We start from the raw sequence: 14596 nt of genomic DNA, 5'->3' as shown, positions 1-14596 counted from the left end.
TGCCCTTCCTTAAACAGAGAAGGTCGTGGAAGCCTTGACGGCTGCCATCTTGGACCTGGTGGAGCTGTACTGCAACACGTTCAACGCAGACTTCCAGACTGCGGCGCCTGGGAGCCGCAAGCACGCCCTGGTTCAGGAGGCCTGCCATCTCTCCGGGCCGCTGGCCTTCACGGTCTACGCCACCCACCGCATCCCGATCGTCTGGGCTACCAGGTGAATGCGGGCTCCTGGCCCGGGCCTAGGGAGCGAGCCGCGTGTCACTTCGGATGCCTTTCTGTCTGCATGGGACTCCACGGCCCTAAATTCGGGATCTGTGGCACGGTGGTGCCCCATGCGCCCACTCAGAGGGACACAGAAGGGGTACATGCAGCGGGGGAAGGGGCAGCGGCAGCCGGGGCTGGCATTCCCGCTCCGCTCGGCGCTGGCTGCAGAGGCATCCCTGCCCCTCCCACCCGAGGCCGGCGAGGGGGACACGCTGGCAGCGACAGATGGCCGCTTCCCGGCTTCCCAGGCTGAGTGCACCCCTCCCACCGTGACCGCACTCCCTGAGCACAGTGGGCGGGGCGGGGGCGCGGCAGACCCTTTTGTCTACAGTCCCCAGGCCCGCGGGGCCGGGCGGGGCCGGGTGGGGGACGTTAGCATGATCCTCAGGCCCTACCGTGCCGGCCCCCTTGGCCCGAGGGGATCAGGCCTGTGGCGCCCCCCACTCCGCCCTCCTCCCGGACCCTCGCCCCCTTCCCCGCTCTTTTTGTTCCCTGCTAAATGTATTCCTCTGGCGACTGGCGGAGAACAAAGGGCGACTCTGGGAGCCTGGGCCTTCGCTGCCCTCCTCTGTCAGGCACCTGTCGGCACAGGGACCCCCCCTGTGTCGGCATTCACGTCTGCATCTGTCGCGCTCTCCTCCCACGCCCCCCACTCCCTATGTGCACCGGCACAGATGTACACATGGGCCTGGGGCTGGTGCTGGCCCTGGCCCTGGGCAGGGGCTGTGGGCTGAGTCCAGTAAGGGGCAGAGGCCAGGGTTCCGCATGCAGCCTCAGAGCGGGCAGGGGCACCCAGGCTGAGCTGCTTTTCCCGGAGCCTGCGTCCCCAGATCCTACCTGGCTGTCCGGCCCCTTGACCGCGTGTTCCGGTCCCGCAGACCGAGAAGAGTGTAACCAGGGGAAATGGAGCTTGGTGTGGTTCGGTGCCAAGGTGCCGTCTGGGAGCCGAGGGCCCTGACCTGCCTCCTTTCCCTTGCAGCTATGAAGAGTTCTACCTCTCCTGCTCCCTCAGCCACGGCGGCAAGGAACTGTGCAGCCCCCTGCAGACCCGACGGGTCCACTTCTCCAAGTACCTCTTCCACCTCGTCATCTGGGACCAACAGTAAGCGCTCCCCCCACGCCGACCCCCTCCCTGAGGCTCCGGGGCCCACCGCAGTCCTAGATTCTCTGAGACCTCAGTTTCTCAACCTGTGAAGTGGGGACATTTGTTTAACTCAGAGGCAGTTGTGGCACTGAAGTGAGATAGGTTACAGATATAAACATGAAACCACAAGCGCAGGATAGTAACACCGTGCTATTAACAGTAGTTTGCTGTCAGGAAGGTAGGCATCAGCCAAGCAAAACAGGAAGGAAACGGAGGTGCGGGTGCCTTGCTGGCGACATTGCAGAAGCTCGTGCGCCTTGTGCATTTTCCGTGCTGTGCTCCATCCACTCAGGGAGTTTGGTTGCTCCCCCAGCTTCACTTTCCCAGACTGACTTATCTCTGAGTCCTTATGTACAAACCAGAAGATTTAGGAGATGGAGGAGGGTCCTTGGTGAGGCCACGGGGTGCTGAAATAGATGCATGGCGAGCCTGGAGGTCTGGGAGAGGTGGGCCATTTTACAGGTGGCTGAAGGCGGACGAGCAGGATGGAGGGCAGCCCCTGTCTCCTGCCGTCCACTTTTACGGTTCTTAGAGCAATAAAGGCGGAAATACGGTTCTCTGATTAAGCAGCCGCCAGGGCAGAAAAGTCTCTTTAGAGGCGGAGGATGGCTGCATTAAAAGGCTCCTGAATTCCATCATCCCCTCGGGACTCTCTGACTCACTTACCACTGCTGCTAAGGGAGGGAGCGTTACAGAGCTCTGGCCCAGGCAGACCCCACAGTGAGCTGTTCCCCGCGGAGCGTCAGAGGCATGGAAGCAGCCCAGCATGTTCTGCCCTGGGCTCCCTGAGTCTCTGCCTCAGACCCCACGGGGCTGGTCTCCTGCCTAGAGCCTCATGGAAGGGGTCGTCTCAGCGCTGCCCCTCCAGGTCGCCCTTGGGTGCCTTCCTGATCGAGACCAAGGCACGTGGGAGGGCGTGCTACAGTGTGGGGTTCAGAGCACTGGCTTGGAGTGCCACCATCCTCTCCTCCCTGCAGGTGCCACCTTGGGCAGGTCATTGAGTCCAAAGTGGACGGTGATACAGCCTACCCTGTAGGGTTGTTTGAGAGCAGTCAAGACATTGCAAGTAAAGCGCTGGGCACGATCCCCAGTGCGTGATAAATGCTCTCTTCTCTGTGTCGCGCTTGGAGCCGGGGGAGCCCTTTCAGTTCCGGTTTCTCTGTTCCGAGTGACGGGCGCAGTGACTGACACTTGAAGATGTCTGTGTGTGAAAGGACTAAATGTGTAACTCGGCTCCAGTGCAGTGACCGCAGTGTCACACAGAGAACAGCACACAGCATACACGTGTCACACACGTGAAGCTCTGACAAGCAAGCTGAGGCACAGGGGTGTGAACAGCTGGCCCAGGTTGGGAGCGGCAGAACCAGGACTGGAAGGGCACATCCCAGGACCCCTGCCGGCAGGAGCTGGCGCCTGTGCCATGCTGTTGAGGGACGGGGTGCAGAAGGGAGGAGGCCCAGGGCTGCAGCTCACCTACGGGGTGTCCTGACTGACCCCAGGTGACGGTCCATGGGGAGATTTCAGAATACCGGATATACCCAAGGGGCGAGGAGAAGCGGGCCTTGGCTGGGGCCAGACTTGCTGGTTTCGGTTCAGAAGTTTCCACACTCCACTTTTCCTCTGGGTGCCCAGCTGGAAGCCTCTTCTCAGGTGAAAAGAAAGGATCGGAACTAGCTCGTCTCCTCTCTGCTGTGAGGCCAGCCGGTCCTCTCCCCCACCGTAGTGTGTGGATCAGCTAACTCTCAAAATAGGCACAGCAGCCTGGCTCTGCCCCTAGCCGGGCCTGGCATGCGTGCTGGCTCCTGGAGGGGTCCTAATTATAGCTGTGGGCCCCCGGTGTAGGGACGGGGCAGGGCCCTGCCGGTCTCTGGCAAGGAGGCGGGAGTGCTCCGCATAGGTGGAGGTTCCCCCAGGACTGAGGGGCACGGTGGGGGGACCTGCTGGTCATGAAGCTGCTCACCACGGGGGTGGCCGCCCTGCCTCTGTGTCCTCGGGCGTAGAAGCTGCTGGGCCCGGGGCTGGCCAGAAGGGTGTGACAGCATGGACTTTGGCCCCGGGACAGCTTCCCCGAAAGGTAATGCGGGTCCTCCCTCTTCCCACAGCTCCCCTCCCCTTCCCCCTCACCCCACCCCAGGGCCTGCTCCTGAACTTGGAGGGCGAGGCTGGGTGTGGTGTGACTCAGATGACCGGAGCCCATCTGGGTTCCCCGGGGCTTCTGTGCTTGACTTCTTTGGACCCTGCCATTTGCTTTCTCACTACCTGGGGGTGGGGAGGAGCCCCTTCTTTTTATCCCTTTGGTTTTCAAAATGTTGGGGGGGAGAACAAACTATTTGTGCCTGGTGGGTTAGGAGAAGAGGGGGCTGGGGCGGGCTGTGTGGCAGTGGGGGTGGTCAGCAGGAGGAAGAGATCTTGCTGCTGCTTCCTGGTGGCAGGGATTGTTCAGTGGAAAAGGACTGTCAGCAAATGGGTTCTTGGGGACCCTCTGCAGAAATCCTGAAACTCAGGGAGGAGTGCGGCAGACAGTTCGGGTCATGTCGTCACCTGAACTCTAGGTGGCTCTGGCTAAGTGAGTTCTGTCTGGTTACACTGAGGAGCCTCAGAGTCAGAAGATGTTTGCCTGACTCTCCCCAGAGGCTGCAGAGACTCTGGACTGTGGTCCTGAGGGCCTCGAGGGAAGTTTTGCCTGCAGTCTAGGGTCTGTCCTGGTTCTGCAGGAAGGCGTCCCCAGGGAGCACGTGGGAGGTGGAGCCCTCAGCCTCAGCCGGCCGTTCTGGCCGCCTGGCCCTGGAGGCCACAGGGGCAGCACTGGCTGATCTGGTTTCCTGTGCTCCCTAGGATCTGCTTCCCTGTGCAGCTGAACCGGCTGCCTCGGGAGACCCTGCTGTGCGCCACCCTCTACGCTCTGCCCGTGCCCCCGCCTGGGAGCTCCTCGGAGGCCAACAAGCAGCGGCGGGTGCCTGAAGCTCTGGGCTGGGTCACTGCTCCACTCTTCAACTTCAGGCAGTATGTGGCCTTGGCTGGAGGAGGGCCTAGGCAGAGGTGTGACCAAGGAAGCGACTGGGCAGGACTCACGGCCCAGGACTGGTGGGAAGGGGCAGGGAAATGCGTGCTCAGGTAATGCCATCTGGTCTTATCATTGGAAGGACCAGTCCCCCTCTCTAGCTCATGAAGGCGTCCACCCCAGGTGTGGTGAGCTTAGAAAGGCTTCCTGGAGAGAGTGGGATATTTTTTAAGGCTTGAAAGAAGGAAAAGTTGGTGGTCTGGGGGGAGAATGAGAGAGAAGAGTTGGGCAGAGAATTCAAGCAGAAAAGGCAGATTTTTGGATGGGGAAGCAGCAGGAAAACCATGTCCTTAGCCACTGGGTTTGTTGGCTCATCCCCTCTTCCATCTCCCTTAGAGTCCTGACCTGTGGCCGGAAGCTTCTGGGCTTATGGCCGGCAACACAGGAAAGTCCCAGTGCCCGCTGGAGTGCACCTAATTTCCATCAGCCAGATAGTGTGATCCTGCAGGTGAGAGCCCAGCCCGTCCCTCCCACCCTCAGACGCCTCCAGAGGCGGCTCCAAGGCTCCCCCCGGGGTCTGGGCCGGCGGTAGCAGAGCATGCGGAGCTGGGGCGGGGGCCACCAGGTGCATGAGGCTGGAGCAGAGTGGGAGGGCCGTCTCTGTGGAGTCCGAGTCCTGTCTCCTGGAGGTCACCTGATTTCAAGGGGCCCGAGGCGGGATTTGAGGCCCTTGCCAAGCAGGGCTCAGCTCCTCAGAGCCCCTTGTGATGAACTCTAATATTAGTAGGCTGAGCCATCCCCTCTTGGTGCCCGTGGGGGGACCCATTCTCTGGACAAGGGAGGAGTCGGTCAGGTCCAAGGTCTAGTTACCACTCTCCGGCTCCACTGTGGTCACGAGGTGCTTTGGTTTGGAATATGGAATATCAAAGTGGATGCAGAATGAAGCCTCCAAGAGGCAGGCATTTTTATCTGTCGTAGTTACTACCCTGTACCCAGGGCCTAATGCTTGGTGTATATTAGGTTTCAATAAGCAGTTCTTGAATGGAGGGATGTGGAACTCCCTTTGAGGACGGTCTCCCTGAGCTCTGACGTCCGTTACAGGAGGGTGAGCGTGGCAGCACAGAGGAAGGGGACGCAGCATTGCGGCCTCAGAGTTGGCAGGGCCCTCGCCTCACGTGTGGTCCCGGCTTCCATCAGGTGGTGCCCGCCAGCCTCGGCCTAATCACACATCTGTTCAGAGCTCTGGCCTGGGACCAGTCTCTTCCTCACTTGACCGTTTTTCTTTCTGTCTCTTCATTTCCTACTCATTTTTTTGCTGGAGGTTATAGCTGGAAGGGACTGTAGTGATCACCAGGTCCAACAAGGTTATTTTGCAGACAAAGAATCTTCGGGAAGGGAGGGAGGGAGGCAGGAATGCTGGCAGGTAGGAGCGAGCTGGAGCCCCGGGTGGGCGGCAGCCCCACCCAGCTGTGGTTCTCTCTGCTCACTTTCCCGACGTCACCCCGCAGATTGACTTTCCCACCTCGGCCTTTGACATCAAGTTCACCAGCCCTGCTGGAGACAAGTTCAGCCCCCGCTATGAGTTTGGCAGCCTCCGGGAGGAAGACCAACATGTACTTAAGAGCATCGTGCAGAAAGAGTCCCTGTACTGGTGAGGCGCAGGGCATGCCCCGCGCGTGACGAGGCCTCCAGTGAATCCTCGGGTTCCAGCTGGCCCCCCAGCGGGTCCCTGTCCGCCCGCTCTGGGGGGCGAGGTGGGCTGGGGTGGGCATTGACTGCCACCTGGGCGGGAAGTCCTGGAAAGAGGGCTCCGCAGCCCCTAGAGCTTTTCCAAAAGCTGGCCTTAGGAGAGCGGAGAGCTCACAGTGAGGATGTTAGATCGGGGAGTGCCCCTCCCCACAGCGGGCACTTGACCCAGGATCAGCTGGCCAGGAGCCCCAGAGCTCTGCCCACCGCAGATGAGCTGTCCGCTGTTTGCTGTCCGCGGGGGCCGCTGGGCTTCCCACCGTGCCCCCACTTGCTGCCCCTGCCACACCCACAGCCTCAGCGTTTCTCTGGCCCTGCCACTTTCCAAAGAGGATCTGCTGTCCAGGCAAGCTGGCAGCTCTCGGGGGTCTGTGAGCCCAAGCTGATCTCCCCCTGGGGGCCACTCCTCTCGGCTGGTTTGGAGGAGCCTGAGGAGCCGTGGGGTCTGGGCGCTCCCTGGCCTGTCCTCTCCTGTACCTGTCTGGCTCTGGCACGGCCCTGCCTGTGGCAGCTGAGGAAATGAGAGAGCTGGGGCTGCTCTTGCTCGCTCCTGTCCCATCAGGGCGCCCCCCCCCTCCCCCCCGCCCTGCTGACCCCTTACTCATCCGCCCCTCAGCTCCCTCCCCCGTTGGGCACCTCATCTCAGGCCAAGCCCCTTAGCTGCAGGCGCTCCAGCTGGCCCCCCGAGGTCCCCAGAGGCCTCTCAGCTGCCCAAACCTTGGCGTGGGGACCGCTGCCCTCTGGTGGCTCTACTTGGGAGATGCCCTCGGTGATGCCCTCTGCATCCTCAGGAGGGGCAGCCTGTCCTGTGCTTGGCCCGGATGTCCCTGAGATTTGGACTCTGGCTCCCAAAGTTCACTTCACACGTTGCGATCCCTTAGGGATAGCATCTGCCTTCCCCATTCTGACTTAAGGGCTCTTTGGTGTAGCCTGGACGGAGGCGTTCACAGCGCCCCTCGGGTAGTAGGCGGGAAGGTCGCGCGCTGCATTCTCGGAGGCGCAGCGTTCTCTTGGAGGCCAGGCGCCCGGCAGACAGCTGGCCCCGCGCCCTCTCACCGCCCCCCGCCCCCGCCCCCAGGCTCACGGATGCGGACAAAAAGCGCCTGTGGGAGAAGCGATATTACTGCCACGCGGAGGTGAGCGCGCTGCCGCTGGTGCTTGCCAGCGCGCCCAGCTGGGAGTGGGCCTGCCTCCCCGACACCTATGCTCTGCTGGCGCAGTGGACCCCCATGAACCACCAGGACGCCCTGGGGCTCCTGCACGCCACGTGAGTCGCGACACCCACCTTTCCCGACCAAAAGTCCTGCCCGAGCAGTCACGTGGGTGTGGAAATTCAGGGCTTTCCCACTTCTGTTTCTCCACCCCTACCCTTCGTGTTATACTATGAACATTTTCCAAACAAACAACAAAGCTGAAAATAGTGAACATCCGTATTCCCACCACCTAGATTCTAACCTTTAGCATTTATTACATTTGATTTATTGCATATGTATTTCCATCAGTATATCATATTTTTATATGCATTTTGAAGTAAATTGAGACATCCTAACTCCTTCCTAAATTCTTTAGCAAGCATATCATTAACTAGAGCTCAATGTTTATATACAGTTTTTCCTTTGAGATAAAATATACATATAAATAAATGCCCGAGCCTTATGTGTACATTTGCTGAGATTTGATGTATGTACACACCTGTTTCACCCAAATCTTATTACTTTTTCAAAAGTTCTACTTCTGAAGCCATCGCTTTCTTCTTTCCGCTAGGGACACAGGCTTCCAGTCTCAAACCCCTAGATGGTACCCACTGTTCTAGGCTTATTTTCAACTACTCTTAGTAATTAAAATGTATCTAATCCATGCATCTTACCTTCAGGACTTTTCAAGGCAATGGATTTCTAATCTCTGCTAAACTAATTCTGGCTAGGTATACTGGCTTATATATAGTGATCTCTGTTACTCACCAGACAAGTTTCGCGTTAAAGGATGGTACCAAGAAGTGATAGCACTTTGACTCTCTTGAGAGCTCTTTGATGATGGGAATCTCTAGCAGAGTGGGAATTAAGGAAGAGATCTTTGGGAGTGGGTTTGAGGACTTTGTCTCATTTGCTTTAGCTCATACAGGGAATGAGAGTGACTTCCATGGCCTGAGGCTGACTCTAACGTGGGCTGGGACATTCTCAAGGATTGCAATCCAGAAAAGGTGCTTAGGACTCCTAGTGGCTTTGGCAGATTCTGGAAGTCATTACCTTTTCTCCACCCGTGCCTCTGAGGCCCCGGTGTGAGCGTGCTTGCTCACTCCTGTGCCTCAGACCCTGGGACTGGATTGTCAGCATTCTGGGCCCTGTCTTGCAGGTTCCCAGACCAGGAGGTGCGTCGCATGGCCGTACAGTGGATCGGCTCCCTCTCTGATGCCGAGCTGCTGGACTACTTGCCCCAGCTCGTGCAGGTGAGTGGGCTGGCCTTCTCTCCAGTTCTGATGGTCCCGCCCCCGGGACCCCAAGACAGACTGTATTCTACAAGGATATTGGTTGGTATAGAGTACGGACAGTCAACAAAGCCCCCTGTCCCCTGTCTCCCACCCAGGCCTTAAAGTATGAATGCTACCTGGACAGTCCCTTGGTGCGCTTCCTCCTGAAGCGAGCGGTCTCTGACTTGAGAGTGACTCACTACTTCTTCTGGTAAAACTGTGCAGAAAGGGGAGAGGTAGACTTGTCTCCCTCACTTGGGAGCACTTTACTTTCAGCCTGCAGGATGGGGGCTTCCCGGGTGGCGCTAGTGGTAAAGAACCCGCCTGCCAGTGCAGGAGACAGAAGAGGCGCAGGTTCTGTCCCTGGGTTGGGAAGATCCCCTGGAGAAGGAAGTGGCAACCCACTCCAGTATTCTTGCTTGGAGAATCCCACAGACGTAGCAGCCTGGCAGGCTGTAGTCCGAGGGTTTGCAAAGAGTCAGACCACTGAAGCGATTTAGCACTGCCAGGTGGGGAGCTGAGCCATCTGGGTTGCAGTATTTGGGCCAGCACCTTTTCCTCAGGGGGTCTCAGCCCACCCCTGTGGTAAGCAGAGTGGGGAATCGTCCCTGCCCCTCCCCTCCACCCTCATGTGGCAGAAATATAAAGGAGAAACCAGATGCATGAGGCCTTGGAACTCTACTTAAAAACAGCATGGGCAAGCTGAGAGGTGGATGAACACCTCTATATCAGTTTTACATCCAGAGTCTGTTTCCTGTCCCAAGTTTGGGGTGGGTTTTCCAGGGAGTTGGAGCTGGGTCTGCCCATTCCTCAGCCCCCTTGCCTGCGGTCTCTTGGGTGTTCTGACTGCCTCGCTTCCCTTTGCCGGCTTCCCTTTGCCGGATAGGTTGCTGAAGGACGGCCTCAAAGACTCTCAGTTCAGCATCCGTTACCAGTACCTGCTGGCTGCCTTGTTGTGTTGCTGTGGCAAGGGGCTGAGAGAGGAGTTTAACCGCCAGTGCTGGCTTGTTAATACCCTGGCCAAACTGGCCCAGCAGGTCCGGGAGGCTGCCCCGTCTGCACGGCAGGTGAGCAGGGCGAGGCTGCCTCTGCCCCATTCCGGTTCTGGGCCTCTGCAGCCAGTTGTAACTTCTCAGGCCTCCTGACCAGCAGGATGGCACTTGACCATCGCTGGTGAGGGGCTGAAAGGAGGTGATTCTCTAATCTACAGGCTACAAACCATGGGTGTGTTTTCTTTGGCTTGCTAAGTATTAAAATGTTTATTTAACTGTTTGCTTTCAAGGCTGAGCCAAGTTGTATCAGTGGTTCACCGCGTAAGAGCACCCAGCCAGAGGGGCCAAGTGAGGGCGAAAACCCAGTCATCCTTTGTTCACTGTGCAGTGAGCCCCGTTTCAGGACCACCAGAAGGGGCACCTTTATGTTTGTACAACGGGCCTGTATGGGCCAATATTAGGGAGCCTGGTTGCTAACCTTTTAAAATTGGGAGATGATAAAGTCTAGATTATTGGCTTTCTCTGGCCACGGCCCAAGTGGCAGCTCCTGCTTGGCCTGCGGCCCCCCTCGCATTCACTGCGGCCCTGTGAGCCATTCTGCCATCTGTTCCGTCTCTGCAGGTGTTTGGGCTGTGGCCTGGCGCTGGCCCGGGCAGGGGTGTGGGGTGGTTTTCCTTCATCGTGGTCTGCAGGAGGCTGTCCACACCTCTCTGGTGATTATTTCCATACCAGCCACTACTGGGCGCCCGGCCGGGAAGGGGCCTGGCTCTGGCGGAGCCCCCGGCCCTCACCTGGGCGCCCGGCCGGGGAGGGGCCTGGCTCCGGTGGAGCCCCCGGCGCTCACCCCACCCGCTCCCCCACAGGGCATCCTCCGTGCCGGCCTGGAGGAGGTGGAGCAGTTCTTCGCCCTCAACGGCTCCTGCCGCCTGCCCCTCAGCCCCAGCCTGCTGGTTAAGGGCGTTGTGCCCAGGGTGAGCGACTGGCGGGTGCGGGGCTCTCGGAGTGGGGAGGGCTCATGGAAGCAGGGCCCTCACTGACCTGCTTACTGAGAGAGACGAGAAAGAGGGGCTCATGTGGAGCCTCTTCCCAGCCCTGACACGTGTGGTCTTTCACCTGACAGCTGTGTGGTGTGGCTGAGTGTGTGATGTGGGTGTGTGGTGTGTGGTGTGGGTGTGTGGTGTATGGTAGGGGTAAGTGTGTGGTGTGGGTGAGTGTGTGATGTGGGTGTGTGGTATGTGGTGTGGGTGTGTGGTGTATGGTAGGGGTAAGTGTGTGGTGTGGGTGTGTAGTGTGAGTATGTGGGTAAATGTGTGGTGTGTGGTGTGGGTGAGTGATGTGGGTAAGTGTGTGGTGTGTGGTGTGGGTGAGTGATGTGTGGTGGGGGTAAGTGTGTGGTGTGGGTGTGTGATATGTGTGGTGTGGTGTGTGGTGTGGGTGTGTGGTGTGGATGTGTGATGTGTGGTGTGGGTGAGTGTGTGGTGTGGGTGAGTGTGTGGTGTGGGTGGGTGTGTGGTGTGGGTAAGTGTGCTGTGTGGTGTGGGGGTGTGGTGTGGGTAAGTGTGTGGTGTGTGCTGTGGTGTGGGTGTGTGCTGTGTGATGTGGGTAATGTGTGGGTTGTGGTGTGGGTAAGTGTGTGGTGTGGGTGAGTGTGTGGTGTGTGGTCTGGGTGTGTGGTGTGGGTTTGTGGTGTGTGGGGTGGTGTGGATAAGTGTGTGGTGGGGGTGTGTGGTGTGGGTAAGTGTGTAGGTGAGTGGTGTGGGTATGTGGTGTGTGGTGTGGAGGTGTGGGTGTGTGGTGTATGGTGTGGTCTAGGTGTGTGGTGTGGGTAAGTGTGTGGTGTCAGTGTGGTGTGGGTGTGTGGTGTGGGTGTGGTGTGTGGTGTAGATAAGTGTGTGGTGTGGGTGTGGGGTAGGGGTAAATGTGTGGTGGGGTGAGTGTGTGGTGTGGGTAAGTGTGTAGGTGAGTGGTGTGGGTATGTGGTGTGTGATGTGGAGGTGTGAGTATGCAGTGTGCAGGTGTGGGTGTGTTGTGTGTGGTGTGGTCTGGGTGTGTGGTGTGTGGGTGTGTGGTCTGGGTGTGTGGTGTGGGTGTGGTGTGGGTGTGGTGTGTGGGTGGGTGTGGGGTGTGTGGTGTGGGTGAGTGTGTGGTGTGGGTATGTGGTGTGTGGTTGAGGGTGTGGTGTGGGTAAGTATGTGGTGTGTAGTGTGTGGTGTGGGTGTGTGATGTGTGGTAGGGGTGTGTGTTGTGGGTAATTGTGTGTGGAGGTGAGTATGTGGTGTGGGTGTGTGGTTTGGGTGTGTGTGGTGTGGTATGGGTGTGTGATGTGTGGTAGGGGTGAGTGTGTGGTGTGGGTAATTGTGTGTGGAGGTGAGTGTGTGGTGGGTTGAGTGTGTGGTGTGGGTGTGGGTATGTGGTGTGGGTAAGTGTGTGGTGTGCATGTGTGGTGTGGGTGTGTGGTGCGTAGTGTGTGGTGTGGGTGTGTGATGTGTGGTGGGGGTAAGTATGTGGTGTGGGTAAGTGTGTGGTGTGGGTGTGTGGTGTGTGGTAGGGGTAACTGTGTGGTGTGGGTGAGTGTGTGGTGGGGTGAGTGTGTGGTGTGGGTGTGGGTATGTGGTGTGGGTGAGTGTGTGTGGTGTGCGTGTGTGGTGTGTGGGGGGGGTGTGTGGTGGGGTGTGTGTGGTGTGTGTGTGTGGTGTGTGGCAGGGGTGTGTGGTGTGGGTGAGTGTGTGGTATGTGGTGTGGGTGAGTGTGTGTGGTGTGTGGCGGGGGTGTGTGGTGGGGTGAGTGTGTGTGGTGTGCGTGTGTGGCGGGGGTGTGTGGTGTGGGTGTGTGGTGTGGTGTGGGTGAGTGTGTGTGGTGTGTGGCGGGGGTGTGTGGTGGGGTGAGTGTGTGTGGTGTGCGTGTGTGGCGGGGGTGTGTGGTGTGGGTGTGTGGTGTGTGGTGTGGGTGAGGGTGTGTGGTGTGGGTGAGTGTGTGTGGTGTGTGGCGGGGGTGTGTGGTGGGGTGAGTGTGTGTGGTGTGCGTGTGTGGCGGGGGTGTGTGGTGTGGGTGAGTGTGTGGTGTGTGGTGTGGGTGAGGGTGTGTGGTGTGGGTGTGTGTGGTGTGCGTGTGCGGTGTGTGGCGGGGGTGTGTGGTGGGGTGAGTGTGTGTGGTGTGCGTGTGTGGCGGGGGTGTGTGGTGTGGGTGAGTGTGTGTGGTGTGCGTGTGTGGTGTGTGGCGGGGGTGTGTGGTGGGGTGAGTGTGTGTGGTGTGCGTGTGTGGTGTGTGGCGGGGGTGTGTGGCGGGGTGAGTGTGTGGTGAGTGTGTGGTGTGTGGTGTGCGTGTGTGGTGTGTGGCGGGGGTGTGTGGTGGGGTGAGTGTGTGTGGTGTGGGTGAGTGTGTGGGGTGAGTGTGTGTGGTGTGCGTGTGTGGTGTGTGGCGGGGGTGTGTGGCGGGGTGAGTGTGTGGTGAGTGTGTGGTGTGTGGTGTGCGTGTGTGGTGTGTGGTGGGGGTGTGTGGTGTGGGTGAGTGTGTAGTGTGTGGTGTGCGTGTATGGTGTGTGGCGGGGTGAGTGTGTGGTGCGTGTGTGGTGTGTGGTGTGCGTGTGTGGTGTGTGGCGGGGGTGTGTGGTGGGGTGAGTGTGTGTGGTGTGGGTGAGTGTGTAGTGTGTGGTGTGCGTGTGTGGTGTGTGGCGGGGGTGAGTGTGTGGTGCGTGTGTGGTGTGTGGTGTGCGTGTGTGGTGTGTGGCGGGGGTGTGTGGCGGGGTGAGTGTGTGTGGTGTGCGTGTGTGGTGTGTGGCGGGGGTGTGTGGTGGGGTGAGTGTGTGTGGTGTGCGTGTGTGGTGTGCGTGTGTGGTGTGTGGTGGGGTGAGTGTGCGTGGGGGCGAGTGTGCTGGGTCCGGCTCTGTCCTGGCGGTGCCGAGGCTGAAGGGCAGCTGGCGGCCGTCGTCTGCCGAGCACTCCCCTGCGCCCGGCCGTGCTCCCGGTGCTCCCCTTTGGCGCCTCGTCTCCTCCTCGCCGCTCTCCTGAAGTCAGTGCTGTGAGCCCCGTTCTAGGGGCGCGTGTAGATGGGACGCCTGATTGCCAGCATCACGCAGCAGAGCAGCGGAGTGAACGGAAGGGCTAGGAGGTCAGGCGCAGAGCTGAAGCTCTCACGCGCTAGACCGGGGCCAGGGCGACGGGAGGGCAGAGGAGGGTGGGCCGCAGAGGCTGGGAAACGGCGGGCGGCCATTTTCCCGCCTGGGCCTGGGCCGCCCCGACCCTCACCACTACCCTCTCGACGGCGGCAGGACTGTTCCTACTTCAACTCCAACGCCGTTCCCCTCAAGCTCTCCTTCCAAAACGTGGACCCGCTGGGCGAGAACATCCGTGTCATCTTCAAGGTGAGGACCCCTCTCGAGCCTGGTGGGGTGCAGGCCGTAGAGAGGAGAGGAGGGAGGCCACGGGCAGAAGCAGCCTCAGGGCCCCTCTCGTCCTGCTGATCGCACTCACGCTGCCGCTGTAGTGCATGGAAGACTGTTGGCTGAAAAGGAAACAGATCGACTGTGTGTGGGCCCAGAGAAAACCAGGAACAGTGTTGGCATGTCCAGGGAGGCAGCTGACCGCCTGTGTCAGAAGTGTTTTCTAGAAGGCCAGCAGTGAAGCGGATAAGGTGCTAACCTGCTTGTCCCTGGGGTTTTCAGGCTGAATGACTGTGACAGGCATGCTGAGCGGGAGATTCGTGTATCAGGTGCAGGCTGGACTTCGATGAATCTTGAGGTTCCTCTCCCTGATTCTGAGGAATAAATACAGGCTCAGAGCATACAGTCCGGGGTGTGAAAGGCATGAGCGTGGCTTAGGCACATATATGTGCTGCATGTAAGCTCCACCAAGGTGTGAGCACTTGACTTGGATGGTTAGGAGGGCTGCGTGAAGGAGGGGACCCAGACTTGGCTTCAGATGGGGGCGTGGGGTTGGGGAGAGGCCACAGTAGTGCAGGGATAAAGGGTGGCTGTTGGCCCCTCTC

General features: G+C 59.2%; 1 protein-coding gene across 8 annotated transcripts in view; it reads left to right on the top strand.

The window, feature by feature from the left end:
* PIK3C2B (phosphatidylinositol-4-phosphate 3-kinase catalytic subunit type 2 beta) overlaps positions 1-14596 on the top strand; it is a 68691-nt gene that overhangs the window by 33346 nt on the left and 20749 nt on the right. For all 8 annotated transcript variants that reach the window (XM_042256937.2, XM_042256934.2, XM_042256935.1 and 5 more), the window contains 11 exons: positions 18-213; positions 1243-1365; positions 4243-4410; positions 4805-4916; positions 5917-6059; positions 7233-7421; positions 8507-8600; positions 8738-8832; positions 9508-9688; positions 10477-10584; positions 13881-13973. In XM_042256937.2, coding sequence (XP_042112871.1) covers positions 18-213; positions 1243-1365; positions 4243-4410; positions 4805-4916; positions 5917-6059; positions 7233-7421; positions 8507-8600; positions 8738-8832; positions 9508-9688; positions 10477-10584; positions 13881-13973 — 1502 coding nt within the window. The remainder of the gene's footprint in view (positions 1-17; positions 214-1242; positions 1366-4242; positions 4411-4804; positions 4917-5916; positions 6060-7232; positions 7422-8506; positions 8601-8737; positions 8833-9507; positions 9689-10476; positions 10585-13880; positions 13974-14596) is intronic.

Source organism: Ovis aries, chromosome 12, assembly GCF_016772045.2.
Source record: "Ovis aries strain OAR_USU_Benz2616 breed Rambouillet chromosome 12, ARS-UI_Ramb_v3.0, whole genome shotgun sequence".
Taxonomy (NCBI): domain Eukaryota; kingdom Metazoa; phylum Chordata; class Mammalia; order Artiodactyla; family Bovidae; genus Ovis; species Ovis aries.
This window is presented reverse-complemented; position numbering and strand designations above follow the sequence as displayed.